This window comes from Ascaphus truei, chromosome 5, assembly GCF_040206685.1.
Source record: "Ascaphus truei isolate aAscTru1 chromosome 5, aAscTru1.hap1, whole genome shotgun sequence".
In the NCBI taxonomy this organism is placed as follows: Eukaryota; Metazoa; Chordata; class Amphibia; order Anura; family Ascaphidae; genus Ascaphus; species Ascaphus truei.
The window spans coordinates 273743750-273764910 of NC_134487.1; the positions used below are offsets into that span (position 1 = coordinate 273743750).

Here is a 21161-nt window from a genome sequence, read left to right on the forward strand (position 1 = left end):
ACGGCAGCTCGCGCATGCGCCTGTCAGCACGTCCTGAACAACAATACCGGCACCCTACCTGTACCAAAGCTGTGCGCAAGCGGGGAGACTATAGAGCCTGTTACACATGCGTTATTTACATCAGTTATGCACGTATATGACGATTGCAGTACAGTACATGCATCGATAAGTGGGAAAATGTAGTGCTTCACTTTAAGTACATTTTCGCTTTACATACATGCTCCGGTCCCATTGCGTACGTTAATGCGGGGTATGCCTGTAGTTAAACTCTTTGGCCATAGCGTTATAAGATTGCAGCCACGTCACGGCATGACCACTCTGCAGGTCATAACACTAACAGGTAGTCTTAGGACCTGCATACTGGTCATGCCGTGACGTGGCTGCAGGGCTTATAACGCTATGGCTAAAGAGTTTAACTAAATGACCCTTTCTTATGAGAAGACAAGCAGTTGAGTATTTAACTGTATATTTTTTTGTCATATTAGATGTAGCATTGGGAATGTTTGTCTTTTGTTGATAATAGCTTGCGCTAAAAAATAATGTCATTACTGGCAACTGCTGATTTAAGCATTTAATTATTATAATACATGCTCTATTGCATTGTGCTGGTGCAGGGATAATACAGTAGTAGCACTATTCCAGCAATACCACCCAGCACATAAAACGTAACACATAAACAGAAAGGCCTAACAAAATGTGCAAACATTGATACATCCCATTATCATATGTAGCTCAAGTAACTCCTGTGTGTGTGTAAAAACTCATCATGAAGCAAAATTGGAGCAACGTACATCGATACGTTCACATTATTCAATATGGTGCGAATCAGGTTAATGTACAATTAGCAATGCATGATGTTCCAATCATTGTTACCTGCGTTATCCCACTTTTCACCATATTGAAGAGGGACTTTAGATGGAAATGATAATCCTGTTATTCCAAGTGTTACTTTTTTTTTTTAATTACTATGTATCCAAATAAACTTTTTCTGCTCTGCCCTACAGAGAATCAAGGAAGTTACCCCCGCCTTTCTGACCCAGAGAGCTCTACAACATCGAGGATCATTGGACGGGTGGGGAAGTTCATCACTGCCGTACTTTCCAGGCTATCCAGAGGGCTCTGGGATGACAAGCCCACCACCACCAGCCCGTCCCATGTCCCCCACTTGGAGCGATCGGTCTTCATCCCCCTTCAGAGTGGAGAGTGAACCCAGGGTTGGGAAGCAAATGAAAGCTCTCATCGCCCGGAACATCATCAATGCGGCCAGGCGCAAGAGTGGCTCACCACTCACGAGCCCTCAATCCCCCTTCCCGAGTGGTGGACCCTGGAGCCCAAGAATGGGCAATGGAACATCGCTCCCTGAAACACCCAATGCTAGACGCTCTCCGACCGGCTCAGACATTTCTCTAGAGTCAGAAGATTCCGGGGCTAAGTCCCCCGGATTCCGGAGCTATAGCCTCTCACCCAGAGGGTGGTATGGGAGCATGAGCTTGAAGAGGGGTAGCCTGCCCACTAACCCATCCTACACCTAAACCCAATATCTTTGTCAACGCACCAAGCTTCTGGGCAATATCAGCCCAACCACTTGGGCAGAACGAGCCAAATATGTCCTTAGCTGTTAAATTACCAAAATGGCTGAGATCTGAAAGCAAAGGATAGGAGAGAAAAACATTCAATTTGAATGGATCAGTTCAGACTTCAAAGAGTGAGACTCCGTTGAAGTCTACGAGACAACTGACACTAAAATGATTGAGACTTTCTTCTAATGAGTGAGTCGCCCAGAGAGTAACACATGACTGCATATTCCACACAACTTTGTAGATGTTGGGGTACATTAGAAACAACAGCCCCTCCAAAAAAAGGTTTTGGGGAAAAAAATGTAATACATCTCATCACTCATCAGCACGCTTGAAATCATCCTATAAAGTTATATCATACACATTTAATCACATTTTTAATCCAACCACTGCTTTTTATAAGATGCTACAACAGACATGATAAAAAAAAAAGTGAAAGCATAAATCATATGAGTTAAAGTCTCCAGAAAAATTAAATCCCTATGGAAAATGTAGAAATGTGTTAAAACCATACCACTTATTACAACATATAAACCCCTCTCAACAAACAATAATCATTTGCCCAAAATGAATTCATGTGGTCATACAAGTGCCCAGGAACGGCAACAGCGTGTCTCCTTGCTTCTGATTTCCACGGCAGAAAGACACTCCATGCGATAGGATATCAGCCAGGACTCTTCGTTTGCAAACCCCGCTGACCTGAAGCCTTAGGATTGGGCCAAAGTGAAGAGAACTCGCCTCCTGTTAAACCCCTTCTCTGCTGGGAGGCAGAAGGTGATACGATGAAGATCTGACTTGGGGATCTCGGCACAGTGTGGGAGAGACCTGAGACTGGGGACTCGTTCACAGCTGCCTTTGCACTGATCAAACCTCTCAGTATTTTATGCATTGGCTTTGACGCTGCACAGTTATAAATGCACTATAGTAAATGCTTTCAGCCTTTTCACTGCAGGGCAAGGGGATTTGCAAAGAAAGGTGGACAGAGCCCTATGCATGACACAAATGAAAAAGTATATGGTAGAAACTGGTCCGGTCAGTTGACATAAGAAGGAAATGTATATGGAGTAGAATGACAAAGAAAGTGAACAGAGTGGTTTCATGAGACACACTGAAGGTATACTGAGGCCTAATGATGTAGTAAGTGTAAACATTGCCCACAGATATAGAACAGAATGGTATATCTTTGACTAGGGGTGGACAACTCCAGTCCTTAAGGGCCACCAACAAGTCAGGCTTTCAGGATATCCCAGCTTCAACATAGGTGGCTCAGTGTTCAACAAAGCCACTGATTGAGCCACCTGTGCTGAAGCAGGGATATCCTGAAAACATGACCTGTTGGGGGCCCTTAAGGATTGGAGTTGCTCCACACCCCCCCATCATAGACTGATGATGAAAGTTATGGAGTAGTGAGGTCTAAAATGATAAGTAAGAACTAGACAAGGGTTATTCCTTAAACTGAGCCTGATTAGTGGGCGTTTCCATGCAATTGTGCCCCAATCTGCACTGCCGTACTTCAATAACAACCCCTTATGTGTCAATGCGCTGAATAGTTTGTTTTGCCCCCCCCCCCCCAGCACCATTTTCTGGTCCAAGCTGCGTCATGAATTGTTAGACATGGTGCAGATTGTTAACCAAGTCTGGTTAATGTCAATAAAATCCATGTCAAATTGCCGAGGCCCAAAGGAATGGGATTTGGGAGATTCTGAGAGTCAAAATGACATTTCAATGGGAGAAATCTGGCATAAGTCTCCACTGACGTCTATAAGACCATTTATTATGGGAAGAGGTGGGTCTGCCTTACAGTGAGCGAAGCTCGCACCAGCTCAGTAAAAGTGGCCAGGTTTGCATAAAATGGGAAAATTGCATGAGATACAGATGTAGTAAGACACACTGTCCTCGGCGTCGAACAAGCACAAGTCTTCGGCGCCCCGGCACAGTGTCTGCATGGGATGGAGCTGCGGGGGATCAATGCTTCTGCATGGGACCACCAGCAGCATTAGTTCCTTGGGAACCGCGATCACCGCAGTCACATGACCGCGTGTGGCACCAAAGACATTAAGCTTGCCACATCTGTAGGTAGTGGAGGCAACGCAAGGGGAAGGCTAATGTTATGGTACGGAAGTAAAGACATGCGCGGGTTCAAAGGCAAAGGAAGGGTAGGTTTGATGTGACGAGAAAATAGGGGAAATTATATTGGCCAACTGATGATATCAGTAGCAAGCTATACTGGGGTCTGATGACATCAAAGGAAATATATATTTAGTGCAATGACATGGGAAAGGAAAAGGGAGGTGTGCAAGGGCTGAATATACAAAGGAAGTGTATTTGCCCTTCGATGAAGGAAAAGTAAACTGGTCCTGGTGACATAGAAAGGACTGGTATATGGGGCTCTATGTTATACAATGGGCAGGTACAGGTGTAACCCCTATATCCTTGGGAGTTATGGCATCAGATTGGAGTAACACCACATATTGTATAACAGCCAGTTTTGCAGTTCACATGTATATACTGTATTAGAAGGATGACACAGAAATGAAGAGTGTACGGAGCAGATGATATACTGTAGGAAGGGCTGGGCAGGAAAGGGTTTATATATCCGTGTTTCCATAGCATGTGCGCACTGGTCTGGCTGTGCTAGGATTGGATGACGGGTGTGGGACAGTTACAGGTGCCGATATTTATCCTTCATGAAATTTCTACTTTCTATTTTTATCCCTGTAACCTTTTAAAGGCTGAGACGGGCATTCTAAGTGCCAAGGCAAGACATACCGTATAAAAACTAGATATTTGGGCTATGTGCACTGCTCTGTAGCTCTCAGCTCCCTATGTGCACTGCTCTGTAGCTCTCAGCTCCCTGTGTGCACTGCTCTGTGGCTCTCAACTCCCTGTGTGCACTGCTCTGTGAATTCTGGCTCCCTGTGTGCACTGCTCTGTGGCTCTCAGCTCCCTGTGTGCACTGCTTTGTGGCTCTCAGCTCCCTGTGTGCACTGCTCTGTGGCTCTCAGCTCCCTGTGTGCACTGCTTTGTGGCTCCCAGCTCCCTGTGTGCACTGCTCTGTGGCTCTCAGCTTCTTGTGTGCACTGCTCTGTGGCTCTCAGCTTCCCGTGTGCACTGCTCTGTGACTCTCAGCTTCCTGTGAGCACTGCTCTGTGGCTCTCAGCTTCCTGTGAGCACTGCTCTGTGGCTCTCAGCTTCCTGTGTGCACTGCTTTGTGGCTCTCAGCTTCCTGTGTGCACTGCTCTGTGACTCTCAGCTTCCTGTGTGCACTGCTTTGTGGCTCTCAGCTCAATGTGTGCACTGCTTTGTGGCTCTCAGCTTCCCGTGTGCACTGCTCTGTGGCTCTCGGCTCCCTGTGTGCACTGCTCTGTGGCTCTCAGCTTCCTGTGTGCACTGCTCTGTGGCTCTCGGCTCCCTGTGTGCACTGCTCTGTGGCTCTCAGCTTCCTGTGTGCACTGCTCTGTGGCTCTCAGCTCCCTGTGTGCACTGCTCTGTGGCTCTCGGCTCCCTGTGTGCACTGCTCTGTGGCTCTCAGCTTCCTGTGTGCACTGCTCTGTGGCTCTCAGCTCCCTGTGTGCACTGCTCTGTGGCTCTCAGCTTCCCGTGTGCACTGCTCTGTGACTCTCAGCTCCCTGTGAGCACTGCTCTGTGGCTCTCAGCTTCCTGTGTGCACTGCTCTGTGGCTCTCAGCTTCCTGTGTGCACTGCTTTGTGGCTCTCAGCTCAATGTGTGCACTGCTTTGTGGCTCTCAGCTTCCCGTGTGCACTGCTCTGTGGCTCTCGGCTCCCTGTGTGCACTGCTCTGTGGCTCTCAGCTTCCTGTGTGCACTGCTCTGTGGCTCTCAGCTCCCTGTGTGCACTGCTCTGTGGCTCTCGGCTCCCTGTGTGCACTGCTCTGTGGCTCTCGGCTCCCTGTGTGCACTGCTCTGTGGCTCTCGGCTCCCTGTGTGCACTGCTCTGTGGCTCTCGGCTCCCTGTGTGCACTGCTCTGTGGCTCTCGGCTCCCTGTGTGCACTGCTCTGTGACTCTCAGCTTCCTGTGTGATTTGCTCTGTGAATTCCGGCTCCCTGTGTGCACTGCTCTGTGGCTCTCGGCTCCCTGTGTGCACTGCTCTGTGGCTCTCGGCTCCCTGTGTGCACTGCTCTGTGACTCTCAGCTTCCTGTGTGATTTGCTCTGTGAATTCCGGCTCCCTGTATACACTATGGTAATCAATTTATAAACAAGGAAATAGGAACACGTGATAATTGATGACGTCCATTGCAAATCAGCACAATGCTCGGTTACACACGGCAGTGATGAGTTGCTAGAGCATATTGTTTTGTTATCATTCCATAACAATCTCTTTAGAAGTGACCTGTGACCTGCTGTGCTTTGTCTCTTCTTATTCCTCTGGGCACATGCACACACTACTTGCAGCACAGGAAAGGCAGGCTGCCCCCAACACTTGTACCAATCAACGTGAGATAGGACTCGACCACATCCAGTATTATTCTCATCAAATTCAAGACGATTGCCAAGCCTAGTGTGCACAACCCTGACTGCTGAGAATAGTTCAAATCATTATAGCTCCTGTGTGTGCTGTTCTATCATTGTGAGATGTTAACACCTCCACTTTTAGCCCTCTCTTCAATATCTCAGAGCTTGAGTTTACTTCAATGCAAATGAATCATACTAAAATATTCTCCAGGACAGGGTTTACAGCATTGGTGGGCAACAGGCAGCCTGGGGGCCAAAGGAACCCCTCGAGTGCTTTACCTGTGGCCCCCAACCACTGCCACCCCAGCAGTGAGCAGCATGGATTGTAGCTTGTCCCTGCTCCCTCAGCAGCTGCTTAATGACAATGTGCTGATTAATACTGGCCCTCTCCTGTGGTAATCGCTAATTCCCAATGTAAAAGGAGGAGTGGGACAGTATTAATCAGCTGAACGGAGCGGAACGGAGCTCCTGCAACGTTCTGCCTGTGTAATATATATATACAGTGTTCGACAAACCTATACATTTGCACGCCCCGGGCGAGTGGATTTAACATCGTGGCGAGCGCCTATTGGCACAAGCAGCACACGTTTGGTACTAGGTGGCGAGTAGATTTTTTTATTCGGCGAGTAGATTTTTTGGTGATTTGTCGACCACTGTGTGTGTGTATATATATATATATATATATATATATATATATATATATATATATATATATATATGTGCAACATTTTTTAAGTATATTGTGGCCCTTGAAGTATAACATGTTGCCTATCACTGCTTTACAGCTTATTGAATAAAGGGCTATAGAGGGTTATTCGTTAAACTGTGATAGTGCTGATCGGGGCACTATGGCATGGAAACGATCAGTGTCCATGCGATAGTGCCCTGATTGGCACTATTGCAGTTTAATGAATAAGCCCCTTAAGAGAAAAAGCATTGACTTTCTTGCGAAACAACAACAACTATATGCCCCTGTCTCTCTGCCCTGTTCCCCACTTCCTGGCATTCTCCCACATTACCCGTTTACCTGGTTTTATAGCCACCTCTGGCTTTTTGTTCAGGTAAAGGGAAAGCCAGGGCGTAAAACTATGGAGAACGGACCAGTGCAGCCCTCTGCTGGGAAAACGGAGTCATTTGCAAACCTTTGTTCTTATATTTCACCTACTGATTAATCGAAAAAATATGACCCTTTTCCTACAAAGAGAACTGCATTGGTGCTACTTAATTATTCCTATTAACAGTGAGTCTGCGTAGTATTACTTCATTTAATACAAGGCTGGTGCAGAGCTGTAGGGATCACTTGACACTTGAGCATTCAGAGCAAGAGCTGTAGACTGCAACATTCCAAGAGCTTCAGACAGCCATAACCAACAGCAGGAGTCTCAAACTCAGTCCTCAAGGGCCACCTGTTATGGATATCCCTGCTTCAGCACAGGTGGCTCAATCCTGATTGAGCCACCTGTGCTGAAGCAGGGATATTCATAAAACCTGGCCTGTTGGTGGCCCTTGAGGACTGAGTTTGAGGCCCTTGGCCTACAGCAATGCTATACAGTTGCATGCCAAGTATGGTCAGTGGGAGAAAGAACACACATAACTATATAAAGCAAGACACCTACGCAGAACTGTATTCCAACTGAATACAAAAAAATACAGCAGTGCTCTTCAACTAGTTTTCCCAAGGGGCCTGATAACAACAAAAAAAAGTGGTAGGGTCACAAGAGTATTTTAATGTAATTTTGGATACATTTAAAGTCTTAAAAAAGATGATACTTCAACATTTTGCTAGCACGTGACAATAGGGTTGCCTGGTGGCTTCTCCGAAAATACTGGACTCAATGGTGAAAGGTGCGTCTGGTCACTATGTCCAGGGAGGAAAATACCGGACACATACATGTCCAGTATTACAGTACCTCTCATTTTTTACTGGACAGATACAAATCCAAATACAAGACAGTCCAGTTCAATACCGAACACCTGGCAACCCTACGTGACAATATACCATATACCTTCACATTACCTTCGCTTACACGTGAATTTCAGTGCAAACAATTGCACTGCAACTAGCAGGAGCGGACAGTCCAAAAAGGGCCACTCCAAGGGCCTGCACGGGCCAGACCTGGACTGTAGACAACGACTTGAAGAACCGTGCAATAGAGCGTCACTAATTCAAATGACAGGATGCATCATTTAAACATGACAATACAAGACAGAGCTGCAGAACAGCAATAAACGGTTGCATGAACAGACATGCACAGCATTGTCTAAATACTCCTATCCAAGAAGAGGATAGACCAGCAGCGCATCATATACCTGCCACAAGAAGATAGGCTTGCAAGGCCCGGCTTTCCAGCAGTGAAGGGGTTTCTTTTTGCTGTTTACCTGTTCCCACCCTGTCTGTCACAGGGGATTACCCGGTTTATTTCACTATGTTTGACCTATGTGCTTGCATCCCTTGTGCTTACTGTGTATAGCCAGCTCCAAAATAAAAAAAACAACATTATCCTTTTACGGGCCTCCACGTGTTATATTTTAAGAAGGGGAATCACAATAGTCGGAGACAACCTTTCCCAACAGTCAAAAACGTAGCGCTAAGAGCTGTACAATAGACATGTATAAGGGCACTCACGTAACTGCAAGCACCATATCGAGAGGAGGCGGAGCGCGTAGAAGTAATGCATGAAGAATGTCTGTATAGGGAACAGTAACATTGGCAGCTATTGAATGAATGCATTCCTCATATTGTTACTGGCTGCTGCATTTATGATTACACACACTCCTTGGTTTCATACACACTAAGGCGGCATATTTCTCAAAAACTCACGCAAACAAACTCTAGGGACACATCCAGCAGGGTTTTAGGAAAATCAAAATCATTTTGTCATTGAAACTTTGGTAGAACACACAACGTTTATTTTCCCATATCAACGTTTTTTTTAATTTCTTTTGTTGATAAAATATTACATTATTAGTATAACAAAGATGTTAGGTGACCTGGAGACGAATAATATTTTTTTTCTTGTACTTCACTCGCCTCTATTAACATATCTTTTTTTTTTACATGCATTTATACGAGCTTATATTACACCTTATACATAGGTGCAGGGATATTAGACAGATTCATTTTACATTAAAAAAAGGAGAATATGATACTTATCATACATTCTCATTGTGGGGGGGGGGGGGGTATAGTTATTCACTTCAGGGAAGGGGGTATAGCTATGTGCCTGGGGGTGGGGTATACTTATGTGCCTGGTAAGCATAGTTATGTGCTTGGAGAGGTATAGTCATGTGCCTGGGATGTGGGAGGGGGTATAGTTATGTGCCTGGGGATAAACATATGGGCATCGGGGTAAGGGAGGTAACGTTATGTGCTTGGGGGTAAGGGGTATTGTGTGCTTGGGGGGTATAGTTATGTGCTTGGGGGTATAGTTATGGGCCGGGGCGGGATACTTATGTGGCTTGGGGGGGGGGGGGTAGTTATATGCCTTGGAGGGGGAGGGTAGTTATGCGCCTGGGAGGGAGGAGTAGGAGGTATGGGCTTGGCGGTCAAGAAGGGTCACAACAGATGGACTGGGAGAAGCACAGTTTACTTACCTGCAGTCTTGGAAGATGGAGGGGGCCTGCAATACAGAGGGGCTTGTCAGAGGGAGCCCACAGAGGGGGCCCACAGAGGTGCCTGTCAGAGGTGCCTGTCAGAGGGGGCCCACAGAGGTGCCTATCAGAGGTGGCCCACAGAGGTGCCTGTCAGAGGGGGCCCACAGAGGTGCCTGTCAGAGGGGGCCCACAGAGGTGCCTGTCAGAGGTGGCCCACAGAGGTGCCTGTCAGAGGGGGCCCACAGAGGTGTCTGCAGAGGTGCCTGTCAGTTCCACTGACTTCCAGCAGGCACTCTTTGAGAGGTACCTCTGCGGATCTGACACATGTTAGGGTCGCTGGCTAGTGCTGCCGCCTAGTTTGCCTACTGATTAAACCGGCCCTGCATATGTGATTTGTAGAATGCTGAAACACATTTTCCTCCATTGGCTCATTTTGGGCCAGGGAAAGTTATTTGAGAGTTACTTTTAAAAAAACCTTGAGCTAACTCATATATTATACATTAAGCACATGAGGCTTTCATCTTAAATTTCTCATATAGTTTAAGACGGAGTGGGACTACATAGTCCAGAATGCATTGGGAAATGGGTAAAGGTCAGGTTAAAAATGTCACAGCACACAAATATGTCTTGGGTCACCTTAGGCGGAAAGGCAGGGATGGTATTAACATTAAGAGTGACATCTGTGCTCTCTTTACCCCTATCAGCCAATTATAGTGTCATTATGTCATCGGTAAAAGGCCCATAACATTTATTCTAAGACACAGACAGAGATGTAAAGGAAGAGAGGGGGATAGAGAAAGGAGAGAGACGGAAAGGAGAGAGATAGAGAGAGGGCGACAGAGGGAAGAAGAAAGAGAGGATCAAGCATAGGAAGCCAAGAGATTAAAATAGGGAGTCGGTAAAGAGGAAGGAGGAAAGAAAAAAACGGGCAGAAGGAAGGACAGAAAGAGAGATCGACAGAGACAGGTGCACAAGGGTCAAGAGAAGGAGAGTAGATACGGCAGGACAAGGAGAGAGACGGGAGGAGAAGAGAAAAAGGTGGATAGGGAAAGAAGAAAATAGATTGGGATAAAGAAAGAGTAATAGAGGAGAAGTGCAGAGGTAAAGAAAAATAGGAGTGGAAGGAAGCAGCAGAGGAGGAGACAGCACAAGAAATAAGAACATTTAAAGAGGAACCAAAAGCTCCGGAAAACATCACAATATACAGAAAGTGTTCATCTGAAGCAGGTGAGCTAATACATCCATCTTTTCACCACCAGAGAGGAAATCGTGTGCTTCTGACACTGCAGGAGAGGCCCCCTTTTATGGAAGAATCACTTATATGCTACTGTAAGTTAGTGGATTTGGTGTTTGGAATTCCGAGATGAGCAGTCGAGAATTCAGCATTCAATTTGAACTCTGTGTCGAACAAATTCAAATCCAAGCATAATTTGAGCCAAAACGAAAGATAGGCTGAATCTCAGATTTCAGGGTTTTTTGTAAGGGGAGGGGGGGCTTTAATAAAATAATCAAAGGTTTAGACAAACTACATTTTGAACAAAACCGCAAATTTCTTTTACAACCAAAACAAAAAAATTCTGAACCAAAATATCAGTGAAAATGCCCACCCTTATATACATAATGTATATATATATATATAATATAATATCATCATAAATATTATATCAGTTAATAATGTAATAATGTTATATCAGAATAAAATTGACACACATTTGAATTCAGTGTTTATCTGGGCACTTTTTTTTTGTTTTTTCTTTATTCTTTGGGTTGGCTTTGAATCCTACCTATGACTTTGCTGCTAAAAGGGGTTTAATTCAATAAGAAATGATGCTTCATTTCCGATTGTACATGTTTTAACTGAAAGTGCAAAACAATCAGTCACTAGGGTTTTTTCTGTCTTTCGGTTACAACCAAAAATTGGAATTCCTATATATATATAATATTATTGGGGACGCCTTCATCCTGCAGTGGATGGACAAGGGCTGAAGATGATGATATGAATATGATATGAATGTTAAAATTGTGTGGCTGGTTGGAATAAATAGTAATTAATTTAGAAAGGCCTATGTATCCCAGCCTAAACTCAAGGAAGGAGCCAATGGCCATTTTCTTCTATCCCACAAATTGAGCCTTATTCATGATAAAGAAGACCACATTAGCACTCAGGGCTGTATTTTTTTATAGAAACATTTAAAAAATGTAAGAATGCAGCGTGGCTATATTAACTTGCATGCTGTGTCAGTAATATGTTCATGCAAAGCCAGCAGCAAAGGGAAATCCACCCTTCACTCCAACAGCTCGATAAAGCTATAACAAATACAGTTTGAACACAGTATTGTCAATTTGTTTCCATTTCATCATGAAACTGTGGTTCAATCCTTGGGGAACGTGTGACAACATAAAGAAAGTATAAATAGAGGTTTCTTTTGACACTCCTGAAATCACAAGCTAATGCACACACGCAAAATACTGTAGCAAAACCTGGATACGTTACAGCAAAATGAAAATGACGCAATTTGTTTTACTTTGCTTTATATGGGCCTTGATACTTTTCCCACATGTTTCCTAAACCAAGTCTTGGTGCACTCTGGTTAATAATAGTTGAGACCTGGAAGAGCAAAACTGGACTCCAGCCTAATAATGACAAGGAGCAATGCAGTAAGGCCCCGCTCATACGGTGGGTTCCGTTCCATGGCGCCGCCGCGAAGCGAAAAGCGCCAAAAAGCGGAAATGGCGATTTTTGGCGTCTCTTACCCTTCTGCGCATGCGCAGACTTGCAGACACCCCTTCTGCGCATGCGCGAACTCGGCCGCTCCCCCTTCTGCGCATACGCGATCTCAGCCGCCCCCCCCCTTCTGCTCATGCGCAGACATGGAGGCCCCCTTCTCGGTACCGCCGTATTGGCAGATCGCCGAGAAGCGGGGCCCTACTGTACTGTAACTATAACTAAATTAGTTTACACGTGTCATGGTTGGTGTGGATATTATAACCATGGCATTCTCCACAATTCAAAATGAGCAACATCTGTTAGATTTGGGGATTCTGATCCAGCATTTTTATTTGTAATGGAGAATTGCTCATTCATATCAATGAGACTCCTTTATAGTTCATGAACCCACTTATGATAAAAATCTGTGAGACTGACTCAAAATTAGTGAGACTCTCAGAAAACCAGTGAATTGACATGGTTTAGCAAATCCATCTTACACTAAATATCATACTTGTCAGCAGTTAGTAAGTAGTCTTCCATGGTTACCTGGCTCCTGGTTACCTGATTCAATCTGTCCTGATTTTGCACCTCTCATGTAGTATGGTGTACAAAGCATGTTGTCTCAAAGAAAAAGCTATGGAGACAACATATATGAAGCCTGGACTAGCAAAGATTGTCCCTGTTAACTTGGGGATCTCTCTAATCACTATTGGTATATGTATTTGTACATTTATAAGGAGAGATATTAACCCATTCTCTGGCAACTAAGGTGTTATCTTACGCTATCCCCTTCTATAACCTTCCTCCATCTCTCCAGCTAGGAGAATGTTTCCATACCATTCAGAGATGACGAAGGAGCAGAAGGCCCGTGCGTTGGCAATAGTAAGAGAAATCAGTGGAGAAGGTAAGTGTCTTCATAGGACGTAGGGGCTTACTCTATATCAGCCAAAGTGGCCACTCAGGCAGTTTTCATCCGAAATTCACCATGGACTTCAATGTGGAATTTTGGCTGAAAACTCTCCGATTGACCAATTCAGCTGATTTAGAATAAGACCCTTGAGGAGGACATATTATTCTTGGTAAGGAGAGGTCATGAGGATTGTGTACTGCCTGGTTAGGGACCTTTTATGTTTTTCAGTGAGGGATAGTCATGGATGTCAGGTGACGGATGGTGGGGAAAGATCATGAGGTTGGGTGTTGGAAGACGTATGTTGCTGGCTAATAATGGAAGGTCCTGGGTTAGAAGGCACTAATAGGAGACGTTTTGTGATGACTAAGGAGAAGGGTCATGGAGACACTCATGATTATTGTTGACGTCTACTGCAAGATAACTAGCTGGGTCTTGTACCATGTTGGAGAGTGTATAGTGCATTTATCCTGATTTCACTATTGTGAAACCTTTTTCTTACCAGACATCCTGTTTTCCTCTTTTAAGGACCCTATTAATTATGCTTTAAAGCCGTATTCCCTGATCTGCTCCAGTCAAATCAAATGGTACTAAATCCTTCTCCAGCACGGGGAGACAGTTTCCCAGCATATTGGATAAGACCCCTACTCTACTTCTCATTTCTACTTTTGTGTGTAATAGGGAGATTGCCAAAAAAAGGGGGGGGGGATTAGGGAGTGATCACTGAATCATACTAATTGAAATAATAAATGAGTAGAATAGCAAATGCGAATCGATAATTATAAAGTGGGTGCAGACTGTGAACTGAAAAGTGAATCAGCAAAAATAAAGAGTACAAAATGATTGTACTCCGAAGGAAATTCACTTACTTGCACACCACTAGTTACGATATAACCTTTATTGAATTACTTAAAACATATATTACCGAGTGTGTACATAACGATGTTAAAAAGAAATTAAATCGAATAACAAAAGCACCAGAGTCACCATATAAATAGAGATGGAAATCCTCCTACTAAATAATGATAGTAGGGTAAAGGGGACTGATGGTGCAAACAGCCACGGTAAAACCCCACAGGATCTATATCTGTGCTTTAAGTTGATCCTGTGGGGTTTTACCGTGGCTGTTTGCACCATCAGTCCCCTTTACCCTACTATCATTATTTAGTAGGAGGATTTCCATCTCTATTTATATGGTGACTCTGGTGCTTTTGTTATTCGATTTAATTTCTTTTTAACATGGTTATGTACACACTCGGTAATATATGTTTTAAGTAATTCAATAAAGGTTATATCTTAACTAGTGGTGTGCAATTAAGTGAATTTCCTTCGGAGTACAATCATTTTGTACTCTTTATTTTTGCTAATATGGAGATTACATCATTATACAGTGTTGGCTACTCAGCATGGGTTACCTTGACTCAGGGTGCTGGATTCAGACGGCTGGGCGACGAATTAGCAAGGATGGAACTTTTATAGTACAGTATAGTAGTCTTTTATTCATGTCCCCAGGCACGGCAACCACTCACACATATGACAACGTTGTACTGTTTCCCCATAAATATTCATAACTACTGTGCATAAGTGCCTGTTCTTAACACTCAGAGGGAGATATACCGGCTTGGTTGCTTTCCTGGTAATGGACCCGGCCCCCCTTTCACGGATTGACATTTGTGACGCCCCGTTTATACTGGACCCTTACTGGGATCCTAGCCTAGCCTAGCCTATGCAGGTGAAGATGGTACCTTGTTTTCGGTGTAGGGACTGCCACTTCCACACCGGCTGAAACGGATACCTATACAGATCTGCGGATAGTGCTGATCCGCCAACATCTGGGAGCCCTTTCTCTAGGACCCCCTGTGGTGTGTCGTTTTGTCCTCTGGGGCCTGCTGGAATCCATTAGCCATCTTCTGGGATCCTAAATTAAAGGGCACTGATCCTACCTACTGTATAACATAAAAAAGAAGGGCGCCTGGTCTGTTCTAATACTTTATGGGTTTATTGTCTCCTCTCCTCGAGGCTCCTCTCCTCTTGTTCTCCTGGAACCTCCATTCTCGAACCTTCCTCCTGCCTTAAATACTATCCCATGATGTCCGAATACCCATGGTAACAAAGGGTGGGGAACAGCATACACTGCTAGTAACCCTTTAGAAGGCGACGACATGTGTATCCACTTCCCACTGGCCATCTGCTAAAATCACAGAACGTTAGCACCAAATTTTGGACATTCCCTACAAATTTGAAACAGTCTTGCTAAATTGAGTATAGTTGTCAATTAATTACTGCTTGGTGTAGCTCTGTCTGGTAGAATCATGCTGCATGTGGGATTTACGGTGCTCAGATGCTTCCTAGTGGAGAGGTTATGGGATAACAGGAAGTGCCTAGAGAAGGGAGATTACTATGTTGTGCTACTAGTGAAGGAATAAGACATGATCCCTGTCTATTATTTCAGTCCCCAACTTTGACCTAGGTAAAAAAGTGAGCACCCCACAGGATGTGATGATGGAGGAGCTCTCCCTGCAACGCAACCGGGGCTCTTGCATGTACCTGGAGAGGCAGAAGCGTGTGCAGAGATTTACCTTTGAGTACCCATCAAACCGGGTCAATGTGAGTATACCTGCTTCAGTATAAACACCCGCTTGTGATGCAACTTAGTAAGTAGGGATTCAAACCAGGCACTGGGGTTATGGTGGATTTAAAACTCTAAACCATAAGTCAGCTAGAGTTATGGGAACAAAATAGTAACAAGTGCTTCTATATGTACCGCACAGGTTGAAGTTCTCATTTTATGTGAGACATATGGATGCACTTTTTGTCCCCACGATGACCTATGAGTATGTTTTGCAAGCTGCTAGCAGCTTCAGAATACAGACATAAACCAATCTCATGTGATGACTTCAAAGAAATGCTTGATGCAACTGGCTATAAGATTTATGGGCTTATTCCATTTCCGCTACAGCGGCCATCGGGCTTTTTCCAAACAAAATTCCCCATTGACTGCAATGGGGAATTTTGTGCAAAAAGGTCCCTATTGGACACCGTGGCATATATACATAAATCCCATTTGGGTAATCATTTGACTGAGGGTAAATAAAAAGAGATGTACTCCAGGTGCTATTTATCTAAGTTTCCCAGCTGCAATAATGAAATACAATTGATATGTTAAAGGAAAAAATGTCATTGAATGATATTCTTCTTTCTCTGCACAGCATATACATAACGCCCACTCTCAGGCTGTCTTTCCCTCTCTCAGACAGGTAGCAATTTGAATAATTCCAACCCTGACCAGACAGCTACTGGTGACACATCCGGCACTGAAAGAGTTGATGGAAAAGATAACTACGGTTCTGAGATACACACAGCCCCTGGGGGCAGCAGGACTGCCCCTCACGTACCCAAGAAATCTGCCAAAGTCCTACAGATGAAGATGGCTTTGAACCCAGGGGCTATAGCTCCAGGTATTAAACGTAGGCTCTGGGAATACTAAAAAGAAAATCAGCGACATACATACCTAACTAATTTCTAGGTAGTCTTTCTAGTTGTAGGTGCAGCGTTTGTGGTATTGGTGCAAAATGTCTCCTTACAAACACACATAGGCAACACTACCAAGCAACAATGAATTGTAGTGACAACTCTTACCCTCATAATCAATTAACATGACAACAAATTCATGTATGCACTAGTGCAGTGAAATGCTCTGTTGACCGGCACACATAACATACTGTAGGCCGTTCATTTATATAAAAAGTTTAAAAAACTGGTGCGTTGTCAGTGCTAAGTTATCACCAGCTAAGCTCCAGATTGTTGGGTCTCTTCAAACCACTACACTAGTGAACCTCATTAACAAAGCTCCTAAAAACTCTGGGCTTCTTACATGCATAAAACACTCGCTCGTTATCTCTGCCTTTCTGTCTCCCCTCTTTTAAAGGATACTCGGGGCCCTTGAAGGGGATTCCATATGAGAGATTTAACATAACAGCCATCCCCAAGTCCTACAGCTCACCATGGGTCGAAAAGCAGAATGCTGAGCCAACCATATCTATCGTCGAAGCACTACCAGATGCTCAAGAGATACCGCTTAATGTCATGTACCGCAGTTTTAACAGGTTTGTGCTTCTATTTTGTATAGGCCTCCCCCATTCTATTGGGCCAGATAAATGATGAAGCTCAGAGATCTTTGTTGTTATGGGATTCGATGCTGGTGTCCCTAATGGTTTTGTGTTGAGCTCATTTGCTGAATTGATGTTTGCTAAAATGTGTTTCTCTAGGATCATAGGATACTCAGTCTATATTTAGAATTGATACCTAATACGTATCTTGGCTTGTGTGATTAGGGGGGATGTTATCATAAGTTATTGATATTAAGTGGTTTGAGTTATGTACAGTAGCAGTAACAAAATATATGACCACTGCAAATATAGGTGAAACTATAAAGCTTAATGTTGAAGCAAACTAGACCAACATTACTTCTTAATTAAATGCTTTGATGACAGACTATGCCTTTTTAATATATTTGTATAAATAAATAGTCATCACATTAACCAACTTTAAAAAAAAAAAAAAAAATGTAACGAGCAATGCAGAATATAGTAAAAACGATAACATAGGGAAGTTATCAATTATAATATTAATGTAAATACTATATAAATGAAATTATGTAAACAGATATAAATAATTAAAATGGGACAACTTCTCTAATGTAGCTAGATGTGAGCCGATTATATCCTGTATAAATTTAATTTGGCTGCACTCTTTATACAATGTATCCCCCCAAAATGTGAAAAATGCAGATGTACATTCTCTGCCAGAAAAAGGAGTCCCCACTCAGGAAGGGATGTATGGTTGATGAAATTCCGCAGGTGATGCAAACTCTTCCTCCCTCTGCTCTGAGGGAAAGTAATGCTTCAAAACACATTGGACAAAATTATGTTTTTTAAAGACTTTATGTGGGCGGGAAGTGCATTGATGTTTGTATGCTGACATAATCAACTTCAATGTTCTTTCTCCTGTCTGTCGTCAATCAAATGCCCATAGAGGATTACCGACATCAAGTATCTCAATATTTTGTACAATTGCATAGTTCTGACATTGACCCTATGTTGGAGTGTAAACGTCTTCTACTCATGTACTTTTGTGTACCAATGCATATTGCATTTTGCTGGTTAGAGGTTACGTGGTTTGTCATACTCACCTATAAGGAGCACCTACACTACAAAGTATGTATTTGTACTGTAGAATAACAGGGTATTAATTGATGACTTATCTTTTCTAGAGCACCGATCCCTTTCGGAAGTTTTTCTGCAGTCGGAAGGATGGCAGCTCCATCCGTATTTGAGGAACTACAGGCTCAAATAGACGAGGTCGCCACCGGGGAGGAACTAATGTGCCAACGACCCAGCTTCAACAGGGCACCACGAGGGTGGACAATGAAGTTCATACCGGAGTCAGTAGACTTGTAGGCATATCCCCCGGTGTATACTCCTGCTTCAGCACATGTTTTGCCTTAGGAGTGGCCAACTCTAGTCCTCAAGGGCCACCAACAGGTAAGGTTTAAGGATATCCCTGAGCCACCTCTGCTGAAGCAGTCATTGACTGAGCTGATGATTGAGCCACCTGTGCTGAAGCAGGGATATCCTTAAAACCTGACCTGCTGGAGGCCCCTGAGGACTGGAGTCAGCCACTCTTGCCTTAGAATACCCTAGATGGCCACAGCAAAGTGCTAAGCTTTGCTTTTGCAATGCCCTGCTCATCTGTATGGAGAAAAGGCGTTGTGCTATCAAATTACTGCTATCAGTAATTATCTGATGTGACAGATGTAGCCAGACTGAAAGTCTCAAGAGCCACAGAGAAAAAAAGCACATTTGCTCCGGGCTCAAATGTTAGCGAACAGGCGGCCCACGGCATTATTCCCTGCGGCCAGGGCAAGCCGCAATTGGTTTGCCTCGGCATTCCCTGGCCGCAGGGAAAGTTAGTCTGGCAATATCTGTAGCCAACTCCTTAAGGCCCATGTATTTACTAAGCGGTGCTATTCCATAAGACACCTTATGGCCTATTGCACTTGAATGGGCCATAAGTTGTCTTCCGGACTTTTGTAGAATAGTACTGCTTGTTAGGTACGGGCCTTGGTTCTTTATTGCTTCTATTAATCAGTTGCAACACAGCCCATGTTTGTCTACAAGAATGCTGTCACACGTCAAATCACTCATAGAAGGGCTCACATTGGCTAAAACCATGACATTGCCTGAAAGAAACAGGCCAAATGTTTTATTGTATTACGTTTCCATGAGTGAAACCTTTACAAAGAATTTATATTTAACTGCTTATTATGCCGTCTGTGTTGAAGTCAAATATATTTCATTAAAAGCTTGTTTAAATTTGCCGTCTATTTCAGTCGGTTTGTAAATGTGAGAACTTCTTGGAACACGTTGCAATGCCTTGACGGTCCTTCTTGCCGTGAAAGAGTTAATAAATGCTGCGTACCTATCTTTTATTAACATAGCGCGTCACAGCGGTAATACACGGGACATAATAATATAACACGCAATGGGAATAAGTGCTGTAAGACAAAAGTAACAATAGGAAAAGGCGTCACTGTCCAGAAGAGCTTACACTCTAAGAACATGTCAATGCAAAGAACGGAAGATTGTGGCAGACATATTTACACCTCCAGCCTCTAAGTTGATAACAGCGACATCTGATACTTGGGGTAAAATGTCAATCTCCACTAACAATGCATATGCTGCAGTATATGATGAAACGGAGTCGCCGTACCCACCACCCAGCCAAATCTTCTCCATAGAGTAAATATACTGTAAGCCAGACTCATTTGACAGTGCTTTACTAGGCTTGCTAGGTTGTTTTTGACTGGAAGAAATGCATAGACGAAGTTGTTTTTGACCTAATGTCACTTTATACCGCAGCATATAAAGATGAAGCAGACATGATGACCCCGTTAACGGGATGTGTTGTGTTAATGCTGGACAAGTTAACCGTAGGCAGAGGCAACGTGATAAAGACTGATACTCCCATGGGCTTAATAATCAATTTGCATGACTTTATTTTAAGAGGATAGACTTTTGAATGACAAATTCATTCAAATTGATTATGAAGTCCACTGGGGCGTGGGCCTCTATTATTTAGTCTCTAGCTGTATCCATGTGCGGGAGGGGTCATGCACACTCGTGGCGATTCTCTTTGTGAGTGTACCTATTTTTCCATATTATAACAGTAGGGTCATTGAAAACAATGGTCAGAGAGAACGCACATGTTCTTTAGCACATTATTTATTTTTAACAGGGATAATTAGGGCGGACGAGAAGGGGGGGAGGGAACCGGGCTCTGTGGCTGTGGGGGGCCTGGTTGGCCAGCACTGAAAGTTGGACCTGGGCAGTTCAGGCCCCACTTCTTGGTCTGGCTGCCATTCCTTTCTACAGCTGCAATCCTTCACTGTCTAGTGCAGGGCCTCTCCCCAATGCACGCGAGCTGGGCCAAGCTTTCCAGCATCAGGGATGGCCAGCGCACACCAGCTTTAGTGAGGCCCACAGTTGGGGAGAGCTGGGGGCCCATCATCCTGAGACCATTCCCAAGGTGTGTCTTGTATATATTTTGGGGGGAGGGGCTGTTTGCATGTATTATCAGGTGGGGGGGGTTTGTATGGATTGGAGGGGAGAAGAGGAGTGTGCGTGTAACCAGAGGGGGAGGGGGGATTGAGTGAGGTAATTGAAGGGGACAGGAGGGTGTAAGGAAGAGTGTGTGAGGGAGGGGGGTAAGAATGAGACATAGGGGAAAAAGAAATGCATCGGGAGGGGCAATAGAGGGGGGCTTGCGAGGTGTGACATGGGTGGGGGTGGGGTTGCGCATTCAGAAGGCCGACAACATGGGAGGGGGGGCGGTTAAAACT

General features: G+C 44.2%; 2 protein-coding genes across 5 annotated transcripts in view; both read left to right on the forward strand.

Moving 5' to 3' along the window:
• SYNPO (synaptopodin) overlaps positions 1–8555 on the forward strand; it is a 75245-nt gene extending 66690 nt beyond the window's left edge. For all 4 annotated transcript variants that reach the window (XM_075602095.1, XM_075602094.1, XM_075602092.1 and 1 more), the window contains exon 4: positions 1005–8555. In XM_075602095.1, the coding sequence (XP_075458210.1) occupies positions 1005–1532 (528 nt within the window). In that variant the 3' untranslated portion in view covers positions 1533–8555. The remainder of the gene's footprint in view (positions 1–1004) is intronic.
• Positions 8556–10382: 1827 nt separating this feature from the next.
• Positions 10383–19640, forward strand: MYOZ3 (myozenin 3). The gene is made up of 6 exons (XM_075602097.1): positions 10383–10871; positions 13172–13258; positions 15714–15868; positions 16515–16719; positions 17190–17367; positions 18534–19640. Exons 2-6 carry the CDS (start codon positions 13180–13182, stop codon positions 18718–18720), a joined length of 804 nt encoding a protein of 267 aa, XP_075458212.1. The 5' UTR covers positions 10383–10871; positions 13172–13179; the 3' UTR covers positions 18721–19640.
• The last annotated feature ends 1521 nt before the right edge of the window (positions 19641–21161 follow it).